Raw genomic sequence first — 27,165 nt, 5'->3', positions numbered from 1 at the left:
AGCCACCTACTTGACCCTTGAGATTTTTGTCAGTGTATGACTGCTTGTAGAGAGCACTCTGTCCCAAGCTTTAGGGGTACACTGCTGTTTTCAGAGCTACTTCTACAAAGCAATCTCTGCCACGCTAGCGCTCCTTCTTCCCCAAGAACCGCCAACCTGGACAGCGACTCAGATCCAAGCAGGCTCTGCATTCCAGCTCTGATTCACCACTTAATTCCTCCTACCGCGTGGGCCTGAGGGCTGAAGCAACTATAGCTGGAGCTCTGGGAGCAACCCCAGAACTGCACAACTTCCATGCCCCTGGGGCTAGGGACGACCACACACTCTTTTCACTTCAATCCCGCAGACCCAGCAGTTTTTCCCACTAACCTGCTCTGTTGTCTTTGGTGTTTGTGGGTTGAGAAGGCTGGCAACAGCTACAGCTCAATGATTCAGAGCCCTACTGCCTGTTCTGCCCAGCTCACCATCTGGTTGGTCCTGGCATGGCCCACACTGGGCTGTGTTCCGCTCTGCTCCCAGCTCTGTGACATAGATCCTTCCCAGGGACCATCCAGGTTTTCCTAGGCTACAGCCCTGCTTCCCTCTGCTATTTTGTGGTTTCTGCAGCTCTAGAATTTGTTCAGAGCCATTTTTTACAGGTGTTTAGAGGGACCTGGGGGAGAGCTTAAACAAGTCCCTGCTTTCTAGCTGCCATCTTGGCTCCTCGCTGACCCTTGCCTTATAAATCTGAACTGGAACACAATCAGCACTAAGCACTTTGTCACATAAGAGGAGCCAAATGGCACTGAAAATCTCTTCTTCAGTTGGAAGTTCAGCTAGAACAGGAATGACTTCAACCTGAGGTACATGCTCAATGGGTTCAGCATTGATTGATGACAGTCTGTTGAGAACACCATGGAAGTGTTCAGCCCATCTCTGTAGATCATGTCTTTATCATAATCAATCTGGCACCATCAGCATGAGTAACTGAAAGGTCCCACAGGTTTTTAGTCCATAAACAGCCTTCGATGCATCATAAAAGTGCTTTGGATTTTTATCATCATGGTAAAACCAAATTTTGTTTGCCTTTGTACTGAGCCAAGAATGCTGCATCTCTCTAAGCTTTGCTAGCACTTTACTTTTGATGGAGGTTACATGCAGCCTTCTTAGAGAAAGATGAACTATTCTGCTTGGTAAACCATGTGGAGTTTACATTATTTTATTTAATACCTTCTGAATTTCCCCATCATTTTCAAACCAATCTTAATGTTTGCAAGTGTTCTGGCCCAGATGAGTAAATGCAGTGCTGTACACCAAATCTCTGAAACCTGCCCACTCCTTTTCTGTTCCACTGTTGCCAACTTTGTGTTGGTCCAGCTTTCCTCTAAGCTATTAGCAAACTATTCCCACTTGGAGAAGTGCTCTAATCTGTTGAAAATTAAGTCACTCAGAATAGTGAGTTTGTCCTCTTTCTGTCCATTGATGATGAGAGTTTCCAGGTCTTCATCAAATTTTTCTTTGAACTTTTGTCATGGTGGGTGCATACACAATGATGATGGTTGCATGGCAACTTCCTGCAAGCGGCAATTACATTCTCATGAGTCTGTCATTGACTCCTTCTGGTAGGCATACAAGGTTGTTGACTAGATTAGGTTCTATTGCAAAACCTATCACCATGGCCACTCCAGAAGAATGTGTATTCAGCCCATACTTCAGAGAGCTGGCCTTTGTTTGCCAGGTTTGTTTCACTACTTAGGGCTGCTATTTGGATGTGTTACCTACTTTCTTTTACTTTTTGTCGTTCAGGTCTAAGAGATTTCATGTTTTCCATAAGCGCATGTGCTCGCGCGCGCGCACATGCATGCACACACACACACACACACACACATACATACGCCATGTACTGATGGTGAGTAGAATCATCTTCAAAACGCTTTTCTAATTTATTTGTGTTTTCACTGCAGGGTAGGATCTCCACCTGCATGGCAAACAGGCCAGGATTTGGTGAAGCAATCAATTTTTACAGCACCTTTTCCAGCCCCCTCCTCATGCCAGGAGGTGAGCAGTGCAATCTTTTTAAAAGGCTGGTCAGACACCCAGGGGGCCATCGCATCCCATGCTACTTCAGTCCAATGAGAAGACGACTCTATGGCTTGAGGCACCTGTGCGCAGGGTTGTGACTACAGCTCCCAGTGTATCCACATTTGCTCTTTTGTCACTTGCCTGTTGGCACAGGACTTTGAGGTAAGTAAAAATGGCAAAATAGTATGAGTGATGTCTTTTGACTCACACCTGAGTTGGATTTAAGTGCGGCAGAGTTCCAGAAAGTCATTGGCCTCACTTTTTTCTTCCAGAGTCATAAAAGTCCAATGGCAAGACAAAAGTGAAGACAACTGGCAATGGCTTGGGATGCAGTGGATAGTCTTGGCATCTTCAATGTCTAAACAAGTCCTAAGTATTCCACAGCACCTGTTTTAGCTGGTGGCCGCTGGAAAAAATTGCTTTCATCTGCCCATTCTGCCAGGAATAGTCTTCATGCGCTTGGGACACATAACCTCCCTAATTCACTGATGGATCTGAGACCCCTCTGGTCACCTGCCACCTGGCTTTAGGCTATTTGCCAAAATGGGTTATTAGGGTTACAGCCGCTGTGCATGCTACAGCTTCTCAGAGCCACAGTTGAGAGTTCAGTGAATCAAGGGGACCTCAAAGGTGGAAAGCAGCCCTGAAATGGGCTAGGTAACCCTTACACCAGAGGCTTATCCTCCCTTAACACCCTACACCTTGGAGAATATAGCAGATGACCTTTCAAGTCCTTTTGAGCATTACCTATTTAAACTTAAGAACTAAAATTGATATTGCTATTTTTCTACAGCAATCTAAATTACTTTACACTTTATTTCACACTAAATATAACCAAAAGGATAGGAATCCTTAGTTCTTAAATTAAAAAAATTTTTTTAAATTAATACCATTTCAAATTTTTGGAAACCTGTTAAATACATTAACCAGAGAACCCATGGAAACCACCATTCCTAGAGACCTTTAAAATAGTAAAAATCAAATATATTGTCAAATTAGCTCTGATATAATCATGGCTAGATGACATTGTCAAGGTTCCCCTTGATTTGATAAACCTCGGTATAAAAAATGTTAAATATGCCTGCCAGTGGTGAAACTAGGTCAAATGGCATTCACTGTTTACTAACTCTTTGTGTATAATTATAAATTGCTTTCTAGAATAGTTGGACAAATTAGCAGAATGGTTCAATATCTTTTTCTTTTCATTATGTCTGTAGAGATTACAGGAAAAATTCAATCTTTTTAATTAAAAAATATAAAATAATAAAAATCAATAAAGCCATCCTAAGTGCTTTTCAATAATTCTTAGACCATTTCAAAGTCTATGTAAGGAATTTATATAATAACAATAACAAATCAACAATCATATAGCTCTTCCTATGAACCAGACACTGTCTTAAGGTGCTTTACAATTCTTATATAGTTTGATCCTCACAACAACCCCACTCCCTTTTGACCTGAGGAAACTGAAGCAAAGAGATGAAGTGACTTGCTCTAGGTCACACAACTAAGTGTCTGAGGCTGTATATTCCACAGCCCAAGTACAGCATTCTATCCACTGTACAACCTAGCTGTTTTCCTTAAGTCACACTATCTTAGTTGGAGGACTGGAGATATAATGAAAGGATATTTTTAAAACAGAATACTTATTTTGAAATAACTAGGTTCCCGAGCTGTGGGCCATAGCATGTTGTTTTGTGCCTCAATTTCCTCAACTATAAAAAGGAGTTTATTGAGATGGTCTCATGAGATCCTCCATGGGACTCAGTTTTTTCCATGTGTGAAATGAGTTGAACTAGATAACCTCGGAGATTGTATACAAGTCAACACTTAATGTATACAATAATGGATATAATGAATTCTGCAATTAGACACAATGTCTGAATACTACCAATTACTCTTAAAAACCAGAAGCTGGAAGTCATAACAAAATTTTAGGTAATGCAAGAAGAAACACTTTACAAAAATAAAGATTGGAAAGGTGCACTATCAATACGTTTACTGAGAGCGAGGAAAGGAGTTGATTTATATGTTTATAAACTCATGTAATTAAGTACAATGCTACATATACTTACAGGGCATGTTTATGTCTCCCTTCTCTTACAGCTTGAATGTAGTATACCAAATTATCAAAGAAAAGCTTCATCATGTTTAATTCTTTTTCAGCCCACCTAGCCCAATTACAAAAAAAAAAAAAAAAAAAAAAAAAAGGAAAGGTTCATTTTACTTTTTTGTGATAACAAACACATTAAAATGCATTAAAAAGTTGTAAATACAATTTCTACTATGTAAACTATTAAGAATTTAAATATTGTTACTCTTTGAAGACCTCTTTCTCCTTTCCTACTTCACATTTTAAAACTGCTGTATCTATCATTCACTTCTCCTTTATTCCTATCTGAGGAAAAGGTGGTCCTTATGAAAAGAACAAGTCTTGCTAATTGTATTACTAAAGAAGATCTGCATTTTTCTCCAGAAGCTTATCCATTATACATCTTCAATCGACCTTGCCTGTAATCCTATGTTTTTATGCCAAAAGACTATATGAAATTTTCTACATTCATTATTTCCATTTGATGCTAAGTCACTTCTCCAGTACTTTAAATATTGTTTTCAACACTATGACATCGCTTAAATTGTTCAACAAGTTCACCAAAGGTCTAATTGATAAATTAACTGCTTGTTTCTCAGTCCTCACACTGTTTGACTTCTCTTTATCTTTTCATACCATTAACCACGCCTTCCTCTTTGATATCATATCGGCCCTTGGCTTCTGTGATACTATTCACCCCTGGTTCTTCTCCCACCTGTGCAACTAATCTGCCTCAATATCCTTTTCTCAGATCATTATCAATATCTTACAATCACTAGAATGAGTATTTCCCAGGGCTCTGGTCCTAGCCCATATCTCTTCTCAGTGATGCCATTAGTTCTCTGTGAATCCAACCATCATTTCTATGGGTCACTGAGAATATATCCAGCCTTAACATATTCAGAATAACAGTTATATCCACTGACTTCAACTTAGTTCTTACAAAATGCTCTTCAGACATTTTTAACTCATCGTGTCCAAAATAGAACTCATGATTTTCCACCCTAGATCAACTCCTGATTTACCTCTTTGTATTAGGGGGAGCAATATCATATCATTCACCCAGAATCACCTAAGAGTCATCCTACACCCTCCTTGTATCCTTAAATTCAATCAAATGCCATGTTTCATCATTTCTGCCTCCACAATACTCTGATATCTTCTATTATCTGTGCCCTTCTGTCCACTCACCACTCCCTCTCACCCCCAATAATACCACCATGTTTGGACTACTTTACTAGCATCCTAACTGATCTCTCTGACTTCAGTCTTTCTGTGCTCCAATCCATCTCTCAGGTACATGCCAAAATAATCTCCCTAAGGCACAGGTTTGATTATGTAAATTCCACACTCAAAAAAATTTCAGTGGTACTTTTAGGACAAAATACAATATTCTGGCATTTAAGGCCATCGACAAACTGGCTCCCATTTACTTTCTAGCCTTCATTTCACACTACTACACTTCAAAACCTTATTATATTAGTCAAATGTTTTAAGAATTTGACATCTCTTGTTTCTATTTCTTCATGTAACTCATTCTGAGGCCAGAAGCATAGATCTCTCTTCAAATCTTACCACTTACCACTCCATGAAGCCTTCCATGATGAACCTAAATGTTATTACTTCCTCTGTTCCTTCCCTTTCCCACCTCCTACCACCACCACTGACAACTTTTCTCGTATGTATGTCTCTGTTTGGGAGATTGTAAGCTCCTAGGGAATAGAGACTTTTTTGTTGTTTTCTTCTTTGTCATCCCTAATACATCCCACAATACACTGCCCTGAATACAATCTATACATAATAAAATTTTGTTGAATTTTATTAACATTTATTTTCCATGGAGAAATTTTTTATTCTCCACTGACTCTGCAAAAATCCCCAAAACTCAGGATAGCCTTCTTGGTTTTCAATATCTAATACTCAAATAATAGATAAATTAACAAGCTTTATGTGCCAGTCATTATTATTAGGCAATGTTAAATTGCGCACAGGGATAATAAAAACAGTGATTAACTGTGATTTGCTGAAACTACTGAAAATGATCATTATAAATGTCAGGGTAATGGTGCATGTCTAACATTTGGGCACTAAATTATTTAATGCATGAACTGACAAAATCTAGCTAAGATTACCAATTTAAATAATTTCTATACTCATAGAGGTTGTGTGTAGACGTATCACAATTATTCAACAAATTTTTGTTAGTGATTAAGCATATGTGTAGATTTAGACATTAACAGCCTAATCCAATACGCCACTCTACTATTTGGAAGACTGAAAAATAGAGAAACTACATTGAGCCATGGAACATAACAGAAGTCTTTGTATTTAAAGAGTACTGTTTTAGGAGCTTTAGGTGTGCTAACATAGACAAATATTTTTTAAAATCTCTCAAATACAGTCTGTTATCTCTTCTGACACTGCCAACACTCCAGTGCAGACTCTCATCACCTCCTTTCATGGACTACTGCGATACCCTCTGAATGGTCTGCCTGCCACAAATTTCTCTCCACTTCACTCTATCTTCCACTGAAAAAGGAGATAGGGAATGTGATAAAAGTTTTTTTTTCAAAGCTAAACAGAATTTTATATTTATCCTAGAGGTGATAAGGAAATACTGGTGTTTACTGAGTAGGAGATTCATGGTCACATCTGTGATTTCAGCAGATCACTTTTGACAGCTGAATGGAGGACAGCCAGGCCTGGACCCAGGTGGTGGCAATGTCAGAAAAGAGGATGTAGCCAGGTTAGAGTGACTGTCAGACTAGCAAAAACCTTTTAAATGACAGGGAATAGAGATTCTTCCCTAGTGGTAATCAAAACCTGGTGGATTCACAACTATTTTATCCTGATAAGTATAGAATGATGAAAGAGACAAGGGTGATAAACTCTGATTCAGAAAGGCCTGGATTCAAATACCATTTCTGACACTATGAGAGTTACTAAGTCACTTAACCTCTATGAACTTCAGTTCCTAAAATGATGGTAATAATAATGTATATAATAATGTATATAAAGTGCTTTTTAAACTTTGATTTATGTTACTTTTATATAATGTAAAGTTAAAAAAGTAAAAAGTAAAAGCCTTTATTAAGCCCATACTATATGCTACACACTGTACTAAGCACTAATGATTAAGGGGAAAACATAAACAATTACTGCCAACAAGAAGCTTAAAATCGAATGGAGAAAAAAGAATATATACAAAAAGGTACATACAACACAGAGCAGAAGGAAGGTAATCTTAGAGGAAAACTTTTAGCAAACAAAGAAAGAAGCTGGCTGAGACTTGAAGGAAATCAGAGATTCTAAGAAATGGAAGTGAAGAGGGAGAGCAATCCAGGGAAGGGAGGCAGCCAGTACAAAATCACGGAAATGGGAGATAGAGCATCCTATGTGAAGAATGGCAAGAAGGCCAATAGGGCAGACCTGGAGAGCACTCATTTCAACAACTGGACTTGAGACACCGGAGTTGAGGGGTCAAGAGACCTCAGTTCTAATCCTGGTTCTACCACTAACAGAAAGTGATGTTGAGAAAACAAATTTTTCAGGACCTCAGTTTCTTCTTCTGTGCACTGACTGGATCTCAAACGTCTACTCTAGCACTAACATTTTATAAATGCTGCATTTAATAATTAATAATCCTGCCTTTACTTACATTGTAATCCAGTGTGTATCATAACTACTCCCAAACTGCTGAAAAGTACCAAACAATTTTGGAAGAAGACGAAGTGAGACTACTACAGATCTGAAAAAGATAAAGAGGAAACGATTTTAATAAATTTTCCTGACTATTATTATTTTTCACAGTCCAAGTGATGATATACAAGGTACATATTAGACCAAGATTTATATTTCATGAAATTTTAGTCTAGTATCTTTAAGTGAAAAGGATGTTATTGCTCCTTGGTAAATACTAATAACATGGGAATGAAATTAGGTGAAATATAATACTGTCAATTTGTGAATTCATGCTATGAAATTAAGTATTCTGTACTATGTCTCAAATATTCTTGATTAGTAACATAATATGGTATAAAACACATCAAAATATAATTTCAATATAATGGCTTTGAGTTTTATAAAAAACAGGAACTAAACTGATTTAACCAGGTAAATAATTAAGATAATTATGCTACATTAACAATCTCTTGTGGCTTTTGATGCCTTTTTAATCACAGAAATCATACTGAAAATTTATTAGAATATAGAATAATGAATGTTTCTTAAACAGTGTTTCCAATGTAGTATTTTGTTTGTAAACAATCCTCAGTAGCAACAAATCTTCAATAAGTTTTTGGATTACAACCTGGAAGTAGATTATAAAATTCTGCCTATGGAAAAAATTATAGACTTTCTTGTCTAATTAATTGGGCCTTTCAAAAGGACTGATAAATACTACAAAATTAACAACAGGAAAGTTACCACTGAGATGTTCAAGTATACAGACAAATCAATGTCATTTAATGTATCACAGAGACCTTTGAAAACTGAAAGTATGAGCAACTTGTGCAAAAAAGGAAGAGTAATAAAGGTAGTTATTTAGGTTTTAAAAAAATGAACAAATACTAAGTGGAAAATAATTTACTCACCACAAAATGATAGTTTAAAAAAAATAGAGAAACGTCGAAAATTCTCAAAGACAAAATTGAACTGAAAATCTTAGGCTGAGGACTGTAGCACATACAAGTTTTCAAAAGTAATGACAAGTTTTACAATTTTATAAAAGTTCTTGAATTGCAAAAACAAAAGTGATTTATAAATGAAGCTCTAAAACTGAGTTATTCAGCTATGAATAAAAAGAAACTTGCAGGAGTTACCTTTTAAACTAATTAGCACCTGAAAGGGCTAAAAGGGGAATATTTAACAAGCACCAGAGTTCTACATACAGCAGTATTAAAATAAATATCAATATAACATCAAAGTAGCCAAATAAGCTGCTTAATTAGAAATGTCTGCCAGTTCTGGCCAGATGTCAACTAGTTCCCCAATTTATAACTGTAGTAACTGAACTGTCAATATTTAATCAAATGTCATAATTTTACTATGCCAAGAAATAGAACAAAATGATCAAAACAGAAGATTCCAAGGGAAACCAGAAACCGAAAAATCATTGCAACTGAAATGAAAAAGCAAGAATCTTGTGGTTGGTATCTAAATAAAGGTGATTGCTAGGACAAAGTACTGTTTCAAGAACCACAGGAGATTATTTGAATGTTTTAGTGTGGACAAAAAAATCTACACATATGGTAGAATGAAGGGGTTATCACAAACTTTTAAGACACATTCCAACCTAATTTTTATTTCTGATTTAAACTGCCTTACATTTGATAAGTTCAAATGATGTTTTAAAAACAAAAACAGAATCACCAGAATTCTGTGTTCCCACAAATATGTTAGAATCAAAAAGAATACAGTAACATTTCTTCCTGCTTTACTGACAGGAAACTAACAAGGGAGTCTGAAAAAGAAAAGAATTATGGAATTTTTGTTGTTGATAACAAAGTTGAAGTAAAACGATTATAACAAAAATGAAAATTACAGTGAGGCCTCAAAGTATCATGACCTTGGAGTGACAAAGACCTAGGTTCAAGTCCTTCCTCTGGCAAATACTAGCTATCTACTCATAAACAAGCCACTTAAATTCTCAGTACTGTAGGTATCTAAGATGATTAATTCCAGATCTTCATTGGTGAAAGGAATTTCCACAACAAGAGTTCCTTAAATAGAAGGAAATCACAGGTCTAGACTATCCTTCCCATTTCCAAAAGAAAAAAAAAATTCAATTTCCCTATAATACTGTGTTAGGGACATATTCTACCATTCCAACAGTATGGCTGGCCTAGGCATAGGAACTGCATCTGTGATTATAATGATATAAGAAAAACCTGGGTTGAGGAACATCCTCTACCAATGAGTATCACTGCCTTCTCTGAAACTTAGGGTCTTGAGAGGGTTGTACAGATTCAGTACTGAGAAATTAAGTGTCACACAGCCAGGATGTATCAGAGGTGGCACTTGGACCACTTCCTCACTTCAAGGCCAGCTGTTAACACATTACGTCCTATATCTTCTAACCCAAATATTGTAAATTCCTATTTACCTGTTGTTTGCTAAATTTTCTAGACAGCCTTCAATGAATCTCATTCGGATCTGTCGATCTGTAAACCAGCACACTAAGGAGCAAAGAAGTTTCTCTGCCTCATTTATTAACCCTTCTGAGAGATGAATCTATAATAAAATAAAATAAATTATTTGATCAATCTTCACATTAATATTTTATTCACTTTCATCGGGCCAAAAAAAAACCCCTGCCACTGGGCTTTGTCAGTAATGTATAGGAATGCTGAGGATTTATGTGGGTTTATTTTATATCCTGCAACTTTGCTAAAGTTGTTTATTATTTCAAGTAGTTTTTTACTTGATTCTCTAAATAAATCAACATATCATCTGCAAAAAGTGATAATTTAGTTTCTTCTTTTCCTATTCTAATTCCTTCAATTTCTTTTTCTTCTCTTATTGCTACAGCTAACGTTTCTAGTACCAAATTGAATAATACGGGTGATAATGGACATCCTTGTTTCACCCCTGATCTTATTGGGAATGCATCTAGCTTATCCCCAGTACAAATAATGCTTGTCGATGGTTTTAGGTAGATGTTATTTATAATTTTAAGGAAGGTTCCACTTATTCCTACGCTTTCTAGGAATGGGTGTTGTACTTTGTCAAAGGCTTTTTCTGCATCTATTGAGATGATCTAATGGTTTCTGCTAGTTTTGTTGTTGATATAGTCCATTATGCTAATAGTTTTCCTAATACTGAACCAGCCTTGCATTCCTGGAATAAATCCTACCTGGTCATAGTGTATTATTCTCGTGATGAGTTGCTGCAACCTTTTTGCTAATATTTTATTTAAAATTTTTGCATCAATATTCATTAGAGAAATTGGTCTATAATTTTCTTTCTCTATTTTGACTCTACCTGGTTTGGGTATTAGTACCATATTTGTGTCACAAAAAGAATTTGGTAGGACTCCTTCTTCACTTATTTTCCCAAATAGTCTACAAAGTATTGGAATTAGTTGCTAAAAATCAAAGAACTGATGTGGCAGAACAAACTGATCAAACCTCCTTCACTTTTGAAACTTCTCATAATGAGAGCTATCATTCCACTTTCTATAGCAAGTGGCCCAACTTATTTATACTTTTATTTAGTTCCATAAATTAACTTACTGCATCTTCATCTTGGACTAAATCCCACAACAAAGTATTTCCTTTCTTGCAAACATTATCCAAATTAATGTCTGTAACAGCGTTGCTATTGTACTGATGTTTATGAACTGCCGGGCCTGTGAGGACAAAATAAGAAATGGAATTGCTGAATACAAGCTGACTAAATTGAGCTAAATTTCCACTTAATTTATTAGGTTAATGAATCTGAAGAAACCAAATTTTGAGAATAAAAATTCCTCCTCAAAAGCCAGTTTTTAAAAATGAAATTTTTCTATATTAAAAAGAGTAGTTTTATTCTTACAAATACTTTGAAGTTTTTTCATGACACCTAATAAATAAGAAATGAGAAGAGGGCAAAGAAATGTATGAAGGTTTCAATCTCAAGTGATTTTATGTCTTTTTCCATTTTTGAACTGAACCTGTGTAGGGAAATTCCAGAGAAAAAGTTTCTTTCTGGGAAAAAACTTTCCAGAGAAAAGTTGCTTTACTAATGCAGACCAGCGACTGCTCTGCCACAGACAGTCTAAAAGCCCTGCAAGGAGCACTGAAAGGTTCAGTGACTTGCCTAGGGACACACAAGGGCCAAGACAAGGTTGGAATCCAGGTCATCTTCCTGACTCCAAGGGTCAACTCTCTATTCAGCGTGCCATTCGGCTTCTCTACCTTGTACATGCTCTTCAGCCAGGAGCAGGCCTGAAAATAGGATGCAACATTGTTACACTAATTCAAAATTATACACCATTCTGATCATTTTCAAGTCCATATGACTGCTATCACACTGACACAGAATTCTATTTAAAGATCACTCAGATTTCTATTAATACTACTACAGAAACACACCTTTAACAAACCAAGCACACTATACATCAATGGTCTTCTCAAATATATCAATCTTATGAAATACTATATACCACATAAGTAACTCGAAAAAAAAATCATTTTAAAAATATCATCAAACTGCTTGCCTTCTCAATAACAGAGGAGGGAACATGGAAAGGGAGAGAGAAAGAATTTGGAACTTGAAATTTCAGAAACAAATTTTATACATGTAACTGGAAAAAAAATTAGAAGAAAAAAAAGAAAAAGTATTTGAAAAAGACGCCACAAATACCTTTCTATATATGCAAGCTTCCCCACCATGTGAAGCAGAACATTATAATCATTGTGAGAAAGTGACATGAAGGAGAGATAGCAATATACTTGCTTGTTGTCAATATCAACATGTATCAATTCAAGCTTAGCTTGCTTAATTCTTCAAAATCTAATGTGCCACTGTTAAGGACTCTCTCCAAACCTGATCATGATTAAGTACAAGAGACATCCTGGCTCAACTTTACTAAAAGTCTGGCTAACTTATCTTAGGCGTTCCTTCACAATCTTTCACCTAAATCAGCAATTATGGAATAGTAGGGATAATAAAAATAGAAAACATTTTAATATATGACACTGAAAAAACACCAATTTTATAATCCTCAAATTCTTCTCTTGATATTCTCTGTGTTCCCATTTTCTCTCTTCTTCAACTCTTCAAGTACATTACACCTTTCCATTTACTCCTAATCTAACTTCTAACCCTTAAATTTATATTTTGTTTCCTTTACCAAAGTTGCTTTTATTACTAGACCCTCATGGACTCTGTTAGAATGTTTCTTATGGTATAGTAAATAATATAATTATTAAATATATCAACAAGTATTCATTAAGCATGCCAGATACTGCACTAGCTTAGTAGACATTCAAAAACAGTTAGTAATTTCTATGAGCTGAAAAAAAGTCAGAAGAGATAATATATAAAAACAAAGGTGTATACAAAATAATAGGGAAATTTCAGGTAGGGAGGGAGAGGAGAAGCAGCAACAGATGCTGGGGGAGGGGATGTCAGTAAAGGTTTTTATGAGGAAGAAATTGCTTGAGCTGAACCTTACAGGAAAATAGGGATTCTAAGAGATGGAGGAAAAGATACTGCGAAAGCATGCAGACAGAGATGAAGTGGTGTGTGAGAGGAACAGCAAAAAGGCCCATAGACAGTGGGTAGAGTTGTTGTGAGATCAAATGAGGTAGTCTACATAAAGCAATCTGAATACCTTAAAGAGCTTTATATATGTGCGTTATATTGTATTACCATCTCAGAGTAAAGAAGATGACTTCTATTTTGGACATGCTACATGTCAGAAGCCCCCTGAACAACTCATTAGAAATATGCAATAGGCGTTTTGTGATGCCAGAATGGATCAAAGAAAAGAAATGAAAGGAGGACATACGGTCCTAAGAACCATCTGTATAGTGATGGTAACTAAACCCATGGAAACTGATTTTGTTATCAAGTAAGTATATAGAGAGAAAAGGACTCTAAACAGAGGGACTGAATATAGAAGATGATGCACAGTACTCATAAAAGGAGAGAACAGTGTCACAAAAAATACAAAGATTGGGGTATCCAGGAGGAGAGTATTCAACAGTGTTGACTGCTGCAAGGAAGTCACAAAAGATGAGAACAAGGAAAAAGCCATCAGATTTAGCAATTTTTTGCTCACAACAAACTTTCAGGGTAGTTTCACTTCAGAGGTAAGGTGAAAGCCAGATTGCAGAGTATCTAGAAAAGAGTGAAAAGAACAGAAATGGAGGCAAAAAGCATAGATAGATTTTTTTAAGAGCTTGGCTGAGGAAGTCAGATGATACAGTAGAGAAAATAGGGAAACAGAAAGCCCTGAGTTCCAGTCCTGCCTCCTAGGCTTCCTAGCTCTATGATCCTAGGCACATCACTTCATCCACTTCCTCATCTTTAATAGGGGTGTGACAATTGCATCTCCACCATAGGTTTCCTGTAAGGATCAAAAGAGATACCTCTGTAGAACGCACCGTAAATCTTAAAGGTTTACATTTGCTATGATTATTTATGAGACAACATAGAGCAATGGAGAAAGCCCTGGCTTGGAAGGAATAGATCACCTACAATCTCACTTCAGACACGTGGTGACTGAGTGATCTAGAGCAAATGACTTCACCTTTCTGCATATCAGTTTCTTTTAAGTTGCTTCTACTTGTAAATCTATGATTCTATAAAAGCTAAAATTATTTCACAATGATTCTTCAAGAAAAGTATTGCTTGCCAGTGAGCCACTTCACTCATTGTTGGAGTCAGTTCTAGCAAGGAGCATCAATGCCAAGCCCAAATGTACAAACCAAATATACAGACCCCTGGGTTATGCAGGGGTGGGGAACCTACATCCCCTAGGCCCCATGTGGCCCTCTAGGTCCTCAAGGGAAGACCTTTGATTGAATCCAAATTTCACAGAACAAATGCCCTTACCAAAAGGATTTGTTCTGTAAAACTTGGGAGTCAGTCAAAAGGCCACACCCAGGGACCTAGAAGGCCACTTGTGGCCTTGAGGCCACAGGTTCCCCACCCCTGGGTTATAGTATCTACTCAAAATGATATATTTCAACCTCTCTTCTTTATCCATTACCAATATGCCACAAGGTGCTAGCAATTCCTTGGCTCCATGGGGTGCTACAATTAAGAAAAACAACTAGAATTTCAATAGTGCTCTAAGGTTAACATCCTCACAAAAACCTGGAAGGTAGGTGCTATCATCCCCATTTCACTGAAGAGAATACGTAGGCAAGTAGGAAGTGAAGTGACTTAGTCAGAGTCATACAACTAGAAAAGTCTGGGGCTAGACCTGAACACTCAGGTCTTCCACATTCCACGTCCAGCTTTTTAGCCACTGCGCCACAATAAAAGGAGCATTTCCAAACAGAAAATAAAGCAATGAAGAAGGGAGATGATGCCTTGGATCTCTATTACATACAACGTGCTTTTCCTTTTCAGAATAGAATAAATTTACAATATATAATTTCAAAGCTTCTCTACCTACCTGTGCTCCTACTAAAATTATTTCTACTCACTTCTCCGCATTTTAAAAACATCAAAATACAAGTTTATTTTAGTGATTTACTGCGTAGAATATTAATTTTTCCTGAAAAGACTTTACTAACTGATAGCAAAATCAACAGTTCAACAGCCCATATTCTCTAATCACTGGCAACAGTTGCCACTTTTCATTATCTTGCTGATGTGGTGCGTACACGGCAGAAGCTCCAAGTTGTTATAATTTGCATTTCTCTAATTGTTTTGGAGCACTTTTTCAAATTGTTTTTAATAGTTTGCTTTCTTTATAGCTTCTTGCTTTAATAGTTTTCTTTGAGAACTGTACGTTTATAAACGCTGACCATTTATCTACTGAGGAATGTGCTTTTATACATTTGAAAGAGTTTCTAATATTTTGAATATTGTTGTTATTGTCCTTCATTCTTGAAGAAGACAAAATGACATCACTATATTGGGGTGAAGGTACAGTGAAGTCTGACTGTGGCTGATCAGATCAATACAAGCTTGAACTCTACTGAAGGTCAGGCACAAAGAGACCGTACGAACATCTGGAGTGCAGATGCCTTTTGAGGTACTGCAATTCTGCTTTGCTCACAGAGTACGTTCTTTGATGTGGTCATGCCATGCTGGGAAGCCTGTGCCAGTATCTCCCATGTCTCACAATAAAATTCCCATGTTTTTCAGAGAGATCTTCAGGGTGTCTTTGCATCTCTTCTTCTGACCTCCATGTGAGCACTTGTCTTGTATGAGTTCTCTATTTGGCAACTGAAAAATGTGGCCAACACATCAGACTTGCACTCTCTGCAGTAGAGTCTGAATGCTTGGCAGTTCAAAGCCTCCCAAACACTGAGCTAGCTCTAGCGATGTATCCATCAATCACATCATCTCTGTGGACATCCCTGGAAAACATACTGCCAAGGCAAGTGAAACTTATCCACAGATTTCAAAATTTCTCCATTTGTTGTAACTGACAGTTCCATGTATGGATAGTGTGGTACTGGCTAGTTGAGAACTTCTATTTTCTTGGTGTTAATTGTTAGGCCAAATTACCACAAACAGCAGAGAATTGATCCATAGTCTGTTGTGTCTAAGCCAGAGGCTGAATTGACTGCACAGGCATCTGTGAACAAAAAGTCATGCACCAACTCTCCCTGCCCTTTAGTCTTGACTTTTCAAGTTAAATAAATTTATATGCAGTAGCTAACCTTGATGAAATAGTCCTCCTCACTGAAGACATCCAACAACATTGCTGAAAACATCATGCTAAAAGCACGGGAGCAACCACATACTTCACTCCAGTGCTGACTGGGAAAGCACAGGAGCATTGTCCATTATCCAGAACACATGCAGGTATGCCATCACGAAACTGATAGTATTCTCCAGGCAACCAAATTTTGCCATGATTTTCCACAAACCCTCACGACTGACAACATCAAAGGCCTTGGCCTTGGTTACATCAACGAATGTTGTATACTAACCTCTATTCCACTCCTGACATTTCTACTAGAGTTGTTGGGCAGCAAACACCATATCAACTATTCCTTGGCCCTTTCTGAAGCCACACTGGCTCTCAGGTAGGTAACCATCTTCCAGGTGTAGGATCAGGAGGACTCTGGCAACTATCTCCCACCCCTCACCACCCAACCTGTGATTGTCACAGGACAACCTATTTCACTTTCCTTTCCAGAGAAGGACAATGGAGGCAACATCCTAGGAATCCTAGAGGATAACCTCCTCTTGCCATATAACCCAGAAATTTTCCATCGACTCTTAAGTAAGCAGTAGATCCCCGCCACCATGTAAATTTCAGCTGGGATTAGAATCAGCACTAAGCACTTTGCCACATAAGAGGAGCCAAATGGCATTCGAAATCCCTTCTTCAGTTGGAAGTTCAGCTAGAAAGGAATTGACTTCAACTTGAGGTACATGCTCAATGGCCTCAGTACTGATAAATGATGGTCTGTTGAGAACACCATGGAAGTTTCAGCCCATCTCCTTATCACTAATCAATCTGGCCCTACCAGCATGAGGAGCTGAGAGGCACTGTAGCACACCAGTCCATAAAAAGCCTTCAGGGCATCATAAAAGTACTTCAAATTATTACTATCATTGTAAAATAAAATTTTATCTTCCTTCATAATGAGCCAAGAATCCTGCATCTCTCTAAGCTGTTTGTACTTTACTTCTGAAGGGTAAACATTGACTTATACATGTGAACATTGTTCTTATATTCTGGAGATAAGACCTTTATCAAAGAAACCTGTTATAAAGATTTTGCTGGCTCACTCCTGTAATTGCTTATCTTCTTATTTTAAGTGTGCTGATTATGCTTACGCAAAAACATTTCCATTTGATGTTAAGAAAATTATCATTTTTATCTTCTGTAATACTTCTATTTCTTGCTTGGTAATGAGTCCCTTGTTACTCCACTGCTGTGAAAAGTACTTCCTCACATGCTCCTCTAATTTATAAGGTGACATTTTATTTCAAAGTCACATATTGATTTTTGTCAAATGGTGAGTCCCTACAGCAGTAGCTGGGGCCTCTGAGCTTAATTAACACATTCACTTACACCTATACATTGTTTATCTAACCTGTTCCACTAATTAATATTTCTAATTTTTAGCCATATCAAAACATTGATGATTACCACTTTATAGTTTATTTTGAGAAATGGTACTGTTACAGCCCCTGCTTTCCAGCCTTTATTTCCCCATTACTTTCCTTGAGACTCTTGAACTTTTATTCCTCAAAATTAATATTACCATTTTTCTCTAGCTCTATAAAGTAATCTTTCAATAATAATTGGTAGAACACTGAATAAGTAAATAAATTTAAGAAAAATTATCATTTTTGTTATCTTGACAACGTCTAATCAAGAGCTATTAATTTATAATTCTGCAAATATTTAGGAGTTCAAAAAGTAAACCCCAGGGTCAACCATGGGGCTAAGGGTGGTTTTTACATTTTTAAATAAAGTTGTTATATTTTGTTAGCTCATTAAAACTTTACATAAACAAAGAAATAAGAGCTTAAAAAATAAAACTCTGTAAAAACCATTCTTAACTCATGAAAGTTACAGAAGCAAGTGCCTAAATTTTGCCTAAGGTCCACTTGTAATCTGCCGACTCCTAGAGCAAAGAACTTTTTGTAGTCATATTCACGTAGATCAAATGAGCGTCAAATATTTTATACCTTCTGTAATTATATTGAGAAAAATTTCTCCTTTTATCACTTCCTGCTGGATTCTGTTGCTATGTTAATGATTTATATAGGTTTATTTTACCTATTACTATAATGCCTAATTTTAATTTTTAGTTGACTCTTTAGGGTTCTGTACCTTAGCAATCACATGAAAGTGACAATTTTTTTTCCAACTTTTCTAGCCTCATTTCCTCCTTTTTCTTGTTTTGCTGCTATAGCTATTAGCATTTGTAGTACTCTATTAAATTGTAGTGGTGATAATGTATTTCCTTCTTCTACCCATGTTCTCATTAGAAGTGATTCTAGAATTCCTCCATTACATATAATGCTGGTCCTTGGTTTTGGATAGATACTATTAACCATTTTATTCTTCTACCTTATTTTCAAGAAAAATCATTATGTTACTTTTTCAAAAGTTTCAACATCTCTTGATAGTATAATGTAATTTTTGCTTTTTTGTTATTAAATAGTTACTTCTTTTCACATAGTTCTAACATTGAAATAACCACTAAATACTGATAAAAATCCAGCCTCGATGTACCACATGATCTTCTTAATATTTTGTTGTAGCCTCTGCATTGATATTTTTTATCAATATTACAGATATTGGTCTATAGCTTTTTCCTCTCTTCTCCTCCCCACTCCCCAGCTTAGCTATTAAGGCCATATTCATATTACAAAACAAGTTAGGTAGAATTTTCTTTCTTTGAAAAAAATTTACTTAACAGTAGATTCTTTTGGTGTATGATAGAATTCACTAAAAATTTATCTGGGGCTTTTTGCTCAATGAGCTGATAACATTAAGTTGTTAGGATAGCAACCTTTTAAATAGAGAAATTGCAACAAGTAAGGAATAGAGATGGAAAAACAATGGCAAGGAAAATTCTGTTTCTGTCACAATTCTGTTAGTAACTACTTGATTTAGCAGTGATCTCTAGGAATAAATTTACTGCCTAATCTAAGGTATTTTTCTCCTTCTTATTGCAGCCTCATGGTCTGCTTCAAATAACCATGAATAAGGATCAAATCATTGGAAAAAAAAGAGAAAGGAAATAAATAAGATACTGAAACAGGCTTTACAAAGCCATTTTTCAAAATTCTAAGCTACATCTAGTGTCCTAAACCCAATTTATCCTTTTTACATACTCATATCCATGAGAGTATATTTAAGTTACGGGTTTCTGGAGTACAAATAGTTTTTCCTTCAATACATATACCTTTCATATCTTCTCATAGATATCTAACATAGGTGTTTAACATTCTAATATATAAATTTAAGTTAGAAGAGTGATGACAATCTTTCAACAAAAAATCAAATGTCCTTCATAAAGATCTAATATCAAAACTATATAGATATGAATATATTCCCCAAATGACAAGTGGTCAAAGATTAGAACAAAAGTTCCAAAAAAAAAAAAAAAAAAAAAAAAACTAAAACTCTCAATAACTTTTTTAAAGATTCTTCCAAATTGTTAAAAAGAGAAATGCAAGTTGAAATAACTGAAGGTTTACATCCCACCAAGGAAACTGGCTGAAATGATAAAGGAATAGAAATAATGAATGTTGGCAGAGCAGATGGAGTTCAAATGTTAATGAAAACAATATAGGACTAGACTAGAATTCTAAACTATTCATACTCTTTAACCTAGAAATACTACTAATATTGGGAATATACTTAATACATATCAAAATATTTATAACAAAAAAAAATTCCCACTGATTGGAGAATGGCTGAACAAATTGTGGTTTATGGATTTAATGGAATATTATTTCACCATAAGAATGAATATGAACCATTTAGAGGAGTTTGCCAAGACTTGAATTAACTATTCATAATGAAAAATAACCAAAAGAATAACAGACAAGTATAACCACAAATCGGGAGAGAAAAATAAAAATAAAAGACAACAGAACTAAGATCAACTTAGTGACCCTTCTTGACTCTCAAAAGAATGATGACACATAACTTCTTCCTTTCTATCTATGGATGTGCTACATTACAGTTCTTAGATATGGTCAATTAGGGAGGAAATGAGGAGGTAGAGTTTCAGGGGAATGTCAGCCACAGTCCAAGAAAAATAATCAATAAAACTTTAAAAAGAAAAGAAACAGCTGTGGTTTTAAATGCCAAGGTAAAGATTTGTGTTAGTCGCAAAAAGGAGTCCCTTGAGAAAAATTTTTGAACAAGTGAATGTCATGGTAAGATCTATGACTTGGGAAGTGAATTGTAGCAGTAGAGTAGGGTTTAGAAAAGGAAGAGATTGGAAGGATGGAGCTACTCCAATAGTTGATGTGAGGTGATGACAACCTAAAACAAGAAAGTACTCAAGTGAATAGAAATAAAGGAACAAAATACAAGAGATGTAATGGAGGCAAAAATCATTAAGATATGACAACTGACTGTAAACAAAGACTGAGGTAAAGACAAGAATGATCTTGAATTTGGAAGTGAAAGGGTGACAGAAAGAAGGAAATTAATTTTAGTGGGGAAAGCAAAGGATTTGTTTTACATACAATACTTTGGATCTTAAGATCAAAGAATTAATAAGTATTAACTGCTTTTTGTATGCTATGAGCTGGGGATATAAATTAAAAAGGGAGACAAGCCATGCCTTCAAAGACTTTATATTTTACTGAAGTATTACCATACGTTCAAAGACAAATACAAATAGGATATATGGGTGTGTATTTTTTTTTAAAGGTTAAAAGGAGTAGGACTAAACACTGAAGGAAAAAAAAAATGAAGGAGTCATGAATAGCTTCTTCCTTCAGGATATGGCAATGTCATCTCAGTACTGTAGGTAGATGATGGCTCAAAGAAATGAAGATGAGCATTCTAAGCAAAAGAATAAGTTATGAAAAGAGGAGAAGGTGGAATAGCCTATAAAGGGTACAACAATTAGACCAGTCTGGCCAGGCCATTAACTTCCAAATTCATCTGAACCTGCCTCAACGTTTCTCCCCTCACCAATCAATCTTCTACACAGCTGTCCAAAGGACATTTCTAAAGTATAGATCTAACCAAGTCACTCTCCAACTCCAAACCTACTACCTAGTATAAAATATAAATGACCTATTTGGCTTTTAAAGACTTTTACAACACAGACTCTATAATCAGGCAAACTGGTCTTTGTGATATTCCTCATACCTGACCCTTAATCTCTAGTCTATGTACCTTTCCAAAAGAGGATCACCCTGGCTGAAGTGCACGTACCTTCCCTCCTCTGTCTCATAGAACCACTTGATTACTTCAAGATTCAGCTCAAAGAACATTTACTTAATGAAGCATTTACTGATCCACCCAGCAACTTAGTGGCCTCCCTCCCAAAATTGTCCTGTATTTATTTTATAGATATTCAATATATGATTTATGCATTGTTCTCTCTGTCAAGAGAATATAAGATTCTGGAGAGTAGCAGTCATTTCCTTTTTCTATCTCCTAGCACCCAATACAGTGCTTGGTAGGTGCTTAATATTTGTTGATTAATTCCATCAGCCTGGAAAGAAAGATAGGCTTGAACCAGATTGTGAGGGGTATTAAATGTCAAACAAATGTCAAGAATCTGTCATTTATCCTAAAAGCAATGAAATACTACAGAACTTTCTTTAGCAGAGGAATACCATGATCAAACCTGTGCCTTAGGTACTGATTTGGTAGTTGTGTGGAACACAGTATGACTGAATGTAGGGAACAAATTAGAAAAATATTTTAATAGACCAGGCAAGATGTGATGGGGTCCTGGATTAAGGTACACATGATGTTAAATGGAGAAGGGGATGGATGTAAAAGGCGTTCATAAGGCAGAATGAACAAAAATTAACCACTTATTAAAGACATATAGAAATTGAGGAAAGTTCGACAGGGAGTTGGTGATAAACACAGACAGTAGGACTGGCTACTCAATAGACTCACAATTATCCTAACTTGTCAAGATCCTTATTCTGCTGTCCAATGTAAATTATTACCTGTCAGTTTTATGTCATCTGGAATAATGCCATTTATCATTTTGTAAGTAATTAAAATGGGGGAATGCTACATTTGAAAATAAATAATTTTTACTTTTTATATCAACTATTGTACCTCTTGTTCTTAAAGACATGATTCAGAATTTTAAGGCGGAAGGTAATCAGTATGACTTCTCCTTGGTGGCAAAATAGAAGAGTGAAGCTGCTGTCCTGGGCTTTTGATGCCTGGAATTAGAGGGCTCCTTCACCATATGCCATTCCTGGCCACCATTACGAATGATGTTCCCATCTCCCACTCCAATCCGTTGAAGGGGCTCCATGTGGAAATAAAAAATGCAGAAATGGCAACTGCTCAAGGCCTCCTTCACCATACAACCTTCCTGGTCATCATTACCAATGACCATCACGGACCCAGCTCCATCTTGGAGACATCATTACTGGAAAAACTTTTATTGCACAATTGCAACTAGTAATGTTGGGGCTATTTTAGTCTGTAAGCATGGAACTTCCCCAAGATTTTACTTAGCAAATTACTACTTCTTTTTGCCCAATCACAACAATCAAGGGTCAGAGTCTGTTTGCAAAGATAAGAAAAACTTTTCCCTTGCTACCTCTCACCACCAATTCCATCCCTATCCAGCTTACATCTGATTTTTTTCTATTCTCTGAAACTTCTGCTAAATCTTTTTTTTAAGTTCTTCATTCTATAGCTCTTCTTCAGATACCACATCCACCTTGGGTACTAACTGGAAACTAGCTTTTTACTGAAGTTATCTTTCGCCTTTGCTGTCTTCTGATGACTCCAAAGGATTGGGCTAGAATGAGAAATTGACACATTCCTGGTTCTCTATTGTCAAGAAATGACACCCCATTACTCAACAATCTCTCCAATAGGCATATCATACCTGTTCTGGTCTCATTTTATTTCTTTTATAACACTGACCTAATAGTTAAAAAGATCAAAGCACTGTTTTCTAGTCTTAATTCCTAGGCTCCTTCATCTTTCAGCCATTCACATCTTACCAATCCTTATTCCTAAAAAATATCCATTCTTATTTTAAAGATTTTCTTACTACTTTTCTTCCAAAGCTGCTGAATACCACTAGAGAAAACCATGGAAGCAGGGTCCACTATAAATTTATGTTATCTAACCTCAAATTAATTTATACTGCTATATACAAGTCTTTTTATACGTTGTCCAATTTTCTACATTAATAGAATTCATTCGCTGATCGACTATCAAATTCCTAATAGCAGCTAACGATTCTACATCTCATGTCCTCAGTGCATATCCCCTTGCCCTATTTACTGACTTCCTCCTCCTTTCCTAGAAATATATTCATAATTCTAATACATAAAAAGCTTTTATTTGACTCTGAGGTATACTCAAAATCTGTCACTTTGCTATACTTAATGGTATACATTTTCTGTCTTCAAATCCTCACCACCTACTCAGTCAACAAATTCTTTTTATATAATACTCATTCAATTACTTAACTCTTCTCTCAAAAGTTGCAAAGGATCTAAATGTCAAATAGGTTGTCCTTCCTGTGTTTTTAACCTCTATGACCTTTCAGCAACTTTCAATACTACTCATCAAAATCTATCTCATATACTATCTCTACCTAGACAGATATCAAATTTCTTTGTCATGGTTCTCTTCCAGGCTTTTCTAAAACTGCTCTATCCTGGTTCTCCTCCTATCTGTTGAACTAAATTGCACTCTCTTTTGCTGATATTACATCCATGCCATAGTCACTAAATGAGTATCCCAAGAGGCCTTGTTATGGGCTCCCATCTTTTTTCATTCTATTCTTTATCAACTACTCATCTCATCACCTCCCATGGGGCTCAATAGGTGATTCCCAAATCTATCCATCCATCTATCTATATATCTATCTATCTATCTATCTATCTATCTATCCCCTAGTTGCTCTGCTGAGCTACAATACTACACTACCAATAGTCTCTTGGTCATCTCAAATTCTGTTTTCCACAGCCATCTCAAACTTAACATATCCAAAAAATCCAATTTACTATCTTTCCCCAAAAAACCCTCCCCTCTTGCTACCTTCGTTTGTATTGTTAAGTGCACCACCACCTGCCTAGTTACCCAAGACTGTAATACTGGTATCAAACTCAATTCCTCACCTGATACATTTATTCATTTGCTAACTCTTCCCTTTTCTACATTTGTATCTCTTGCCTATGTACCATACAGCTGCAACCCTAGCTCAGGTCTTTACAATCTTTTACCTGGACTGCTATTGCAACAGGCTTCTAAACTCCTTCCCTTGTCTCAAATATTTCCGTATTCCTATCTATCTTTCACTCAGTTACCAAGATGATTTTTCCCAAAACATTGGTCTGACAACACTTCTTCAGATTAATCAGTTCCAGTGGAACTCCCTATATGGATCAAATATAAAGTTCCCTATTTGTCAATGAAAACTTCACAACCTGGCCAATTCCTACCTTTCTAGTCTTCTTGTACCTTACTTCTAGCACTCCATGCCCTCTACAATCCAGCTATACTGGCTTATTTATAGCTTCTCAAACATACCACTACATCTCCCCATCTCCATAACTTTCCAATGGCTATCTCCAACACCTGGAATCCTCTCCTTCCTTATCTCTACCTCCTGGCTTCTTTGGTTTCTTTCAAGTCTCAGCTCAAATCCCACCCTCTGCAGGAGGCCTCTACAAGTACCCCGACACCTAACGGTTTTCCGTCTCAGATAACTTTTACGTACTCGCTATGTAACTTATATTTGCCTAATTATTTATATGTTATCTTCCCCCAACATAGTGATATCATTTTGGCCTTCTTTGAGGAAGAAGGACAACCACCAACCAAACATCTCCAGTGCCTAATACATAGTATTTAATAAATATTTGCTGATCAATCATCTCTTGCTCCCTCATTTTGGTTACTGATCAATGTTCTAATTTGGGATCACTTTTCTTTTTCCTCTACAATCTATCCTTTGGTGATTTCAGTGATATAAGTATAAAACATTATAATCATCCTTGACTCTTCAATTCCCCTATCCAGTCAAACTACAAGCCCACTGACTTTACCTCCAGAACACTACCTGCATCCATCCACTTCTCTCTACCCATGTTTACCATTTCTCTAATTCGTGTCTCATCACCATTCATCCGGACTGTTATAGTAAGTAGCTTGCCCTGACCATAACACTCACATTCTGAAAAACCTTTGATGACTTCTTACTGCCTCTACTAAAGGATAGAAATTCCTTAGTTAGCCATCCAAGAGATAGTGTGCCATAGTGAACGGAGCATAGGACTTAGGGATAAAAAGCTTTTTCATATATCAGCTCAGATATTTACTAGTTTTGTAATCCTGAATAAATCATTTCACTTAGCCTCAGTTTTATCACATATAAAATGGGGAGAAAAGACAATGTCATATGCTAGACAAGAAGTTGGCTTGGGACACAAGACAATCTGATTTTAAGTCCTACCAATGACACACGCTAGGAAAATCACTTTAATCTCTCAGTGGCCCAGACAGTGCCTCAGTGTTTCTCCAAGACTATAAGTCCATCATCACCTGCACATTCTCACCCTCAAACATCCCTTCCCCAGGCCAACCCCTTTCTTCTACCAGACAGTTCTTCAAAGGGCTTAGATTTCGGGGAGGGACACAGGCTGACCAACTTTCAATCCCTTCCTGAGGTGTTTTTTTTTTCCTACCAAAGACACTGCATACCTACCTTCTCCAGCTGAGACTCTTCCCTTTCGGTTTGTTTTTATGTATTGTCTTCCCAAAGCAGAATGAAAACTGTTTAAGGGCAGGGATTATCTCCCTTTTTGTTTGCATTTGTATCCCCAGTGCTTATCACACTAACTGGAAAATAGTAAGCATAATGGCTAGTTCCTTGCCTTACCTATTATATAATTTTATGTCACTCAATGTATCTGGCCTGCCCAAACCATGATTAACATTCTACCAAATAAAAATCTACCAGGAAACTAGGAAGTACTTGGGCATCTTGCTATTTTTGCTGTTGCCTTATATAATGTCCCACATTCTCCAACTATGCCCAACCCACAAATCTCTACTTTTTGCTTTAGAAATAGCAATCAAATAAATTTAATTATAATTATTATTGAATGAAAGGGCATAATAATGAACTGTCCTCTAAGTCACAGCACCTATTACTCCAAAGACCAAAAACTTCCTCTCTGGATGCTATTCCCTTGTAAGTCTTATCTCCCTCCTTTATTATACTAGTGCTGTTTGTTACTCAGCCCAAAACATTGTAGGTACTTAATAACTGCTTTTTCTTTCATTCACTCAGCAGTTGCCAATCTTCACTAGTAAAGGGAGTTTCCTCAGGAGAAGTTCCCTTTATGGATGAAATTACAGATCCAGACTGATAAAAAGTGTGTGTGCGCAGAAGGAAGTGAGGGATTTGAGAATATTAAAAGGAATAAAAGTCATAGCACCAACTCCTCACAGGATTATTGTAAGAATCAAATTATATGGTATACAGAAAGAATGTTGCAAACATGGAGCTCAATAGAAATGGGGAAAAAATCCAAACAACAAGTATCTAAAATTGCCTTTCCTGATTGTTCACTAACCCTAATCTTAAAATGTTCTCTCCCATCTCAAATAATTCTGGAGAATTCTGTCTGGCTCTCTTTTTTGACCATATATACAATTATCTACCCTACAGTTGTTATCT

At 36.5% G+C, this 27,165-nt stretch overlaps 1 protein-coding gene across 2 annotated transcripts in view; it reads right to left on the bottom strand.

Moving 5' to 3' along the window:
• Positions 1-27,165, bottom strand: part of USP34 (ubiquitin specific peptidase 34) — a 317,435-nt gene that overhangs the window by 137,604 nt on the left and 152,666 nt on the right. For both annotated transcript variants that reach the window (XM_036750464.1, XM_036750465.1), the window contains 4 exons: positions 11,386-11,501; positions 10,257-10,384; positions 7,812-7,901; positions 4,137-4,232 (listed from right to left, as the gene is read on the bottom strand). In XM_036750464.1, coding sequence (XP_036606359.1) covers positions 4,137-4,232; positions 7,812-7,901; positions 10,257-10,384; positions 11,386-11,501 — 430 coding nt within the window. The remainder of the gene's footprint in view (positions 1-4,136; positions 4,233-7,811; positions 7,902-10,256; positions 10,385-11,385; positions 11,502-27,165) is intronic.

Source organism: Trichosurus vulpecula, chromosome 3, assembly GCF_011100635.1.
Source record: "Trichosurus vulpecula isolate mTriVul1 chromosome 3, mTriVul1.pri, whole genome shotgun sequence".
NCBI lineage: Eukaryota > Metazoa > Chordata > Mammalia > Diprotodontia > Phalangeridae > Trichosurus > Trichosurus vulpecula.
Note: the sequence above shows the minus strand (reverse complement) of the source record. Positions and strands in the feature narration are given on the sequence as shown.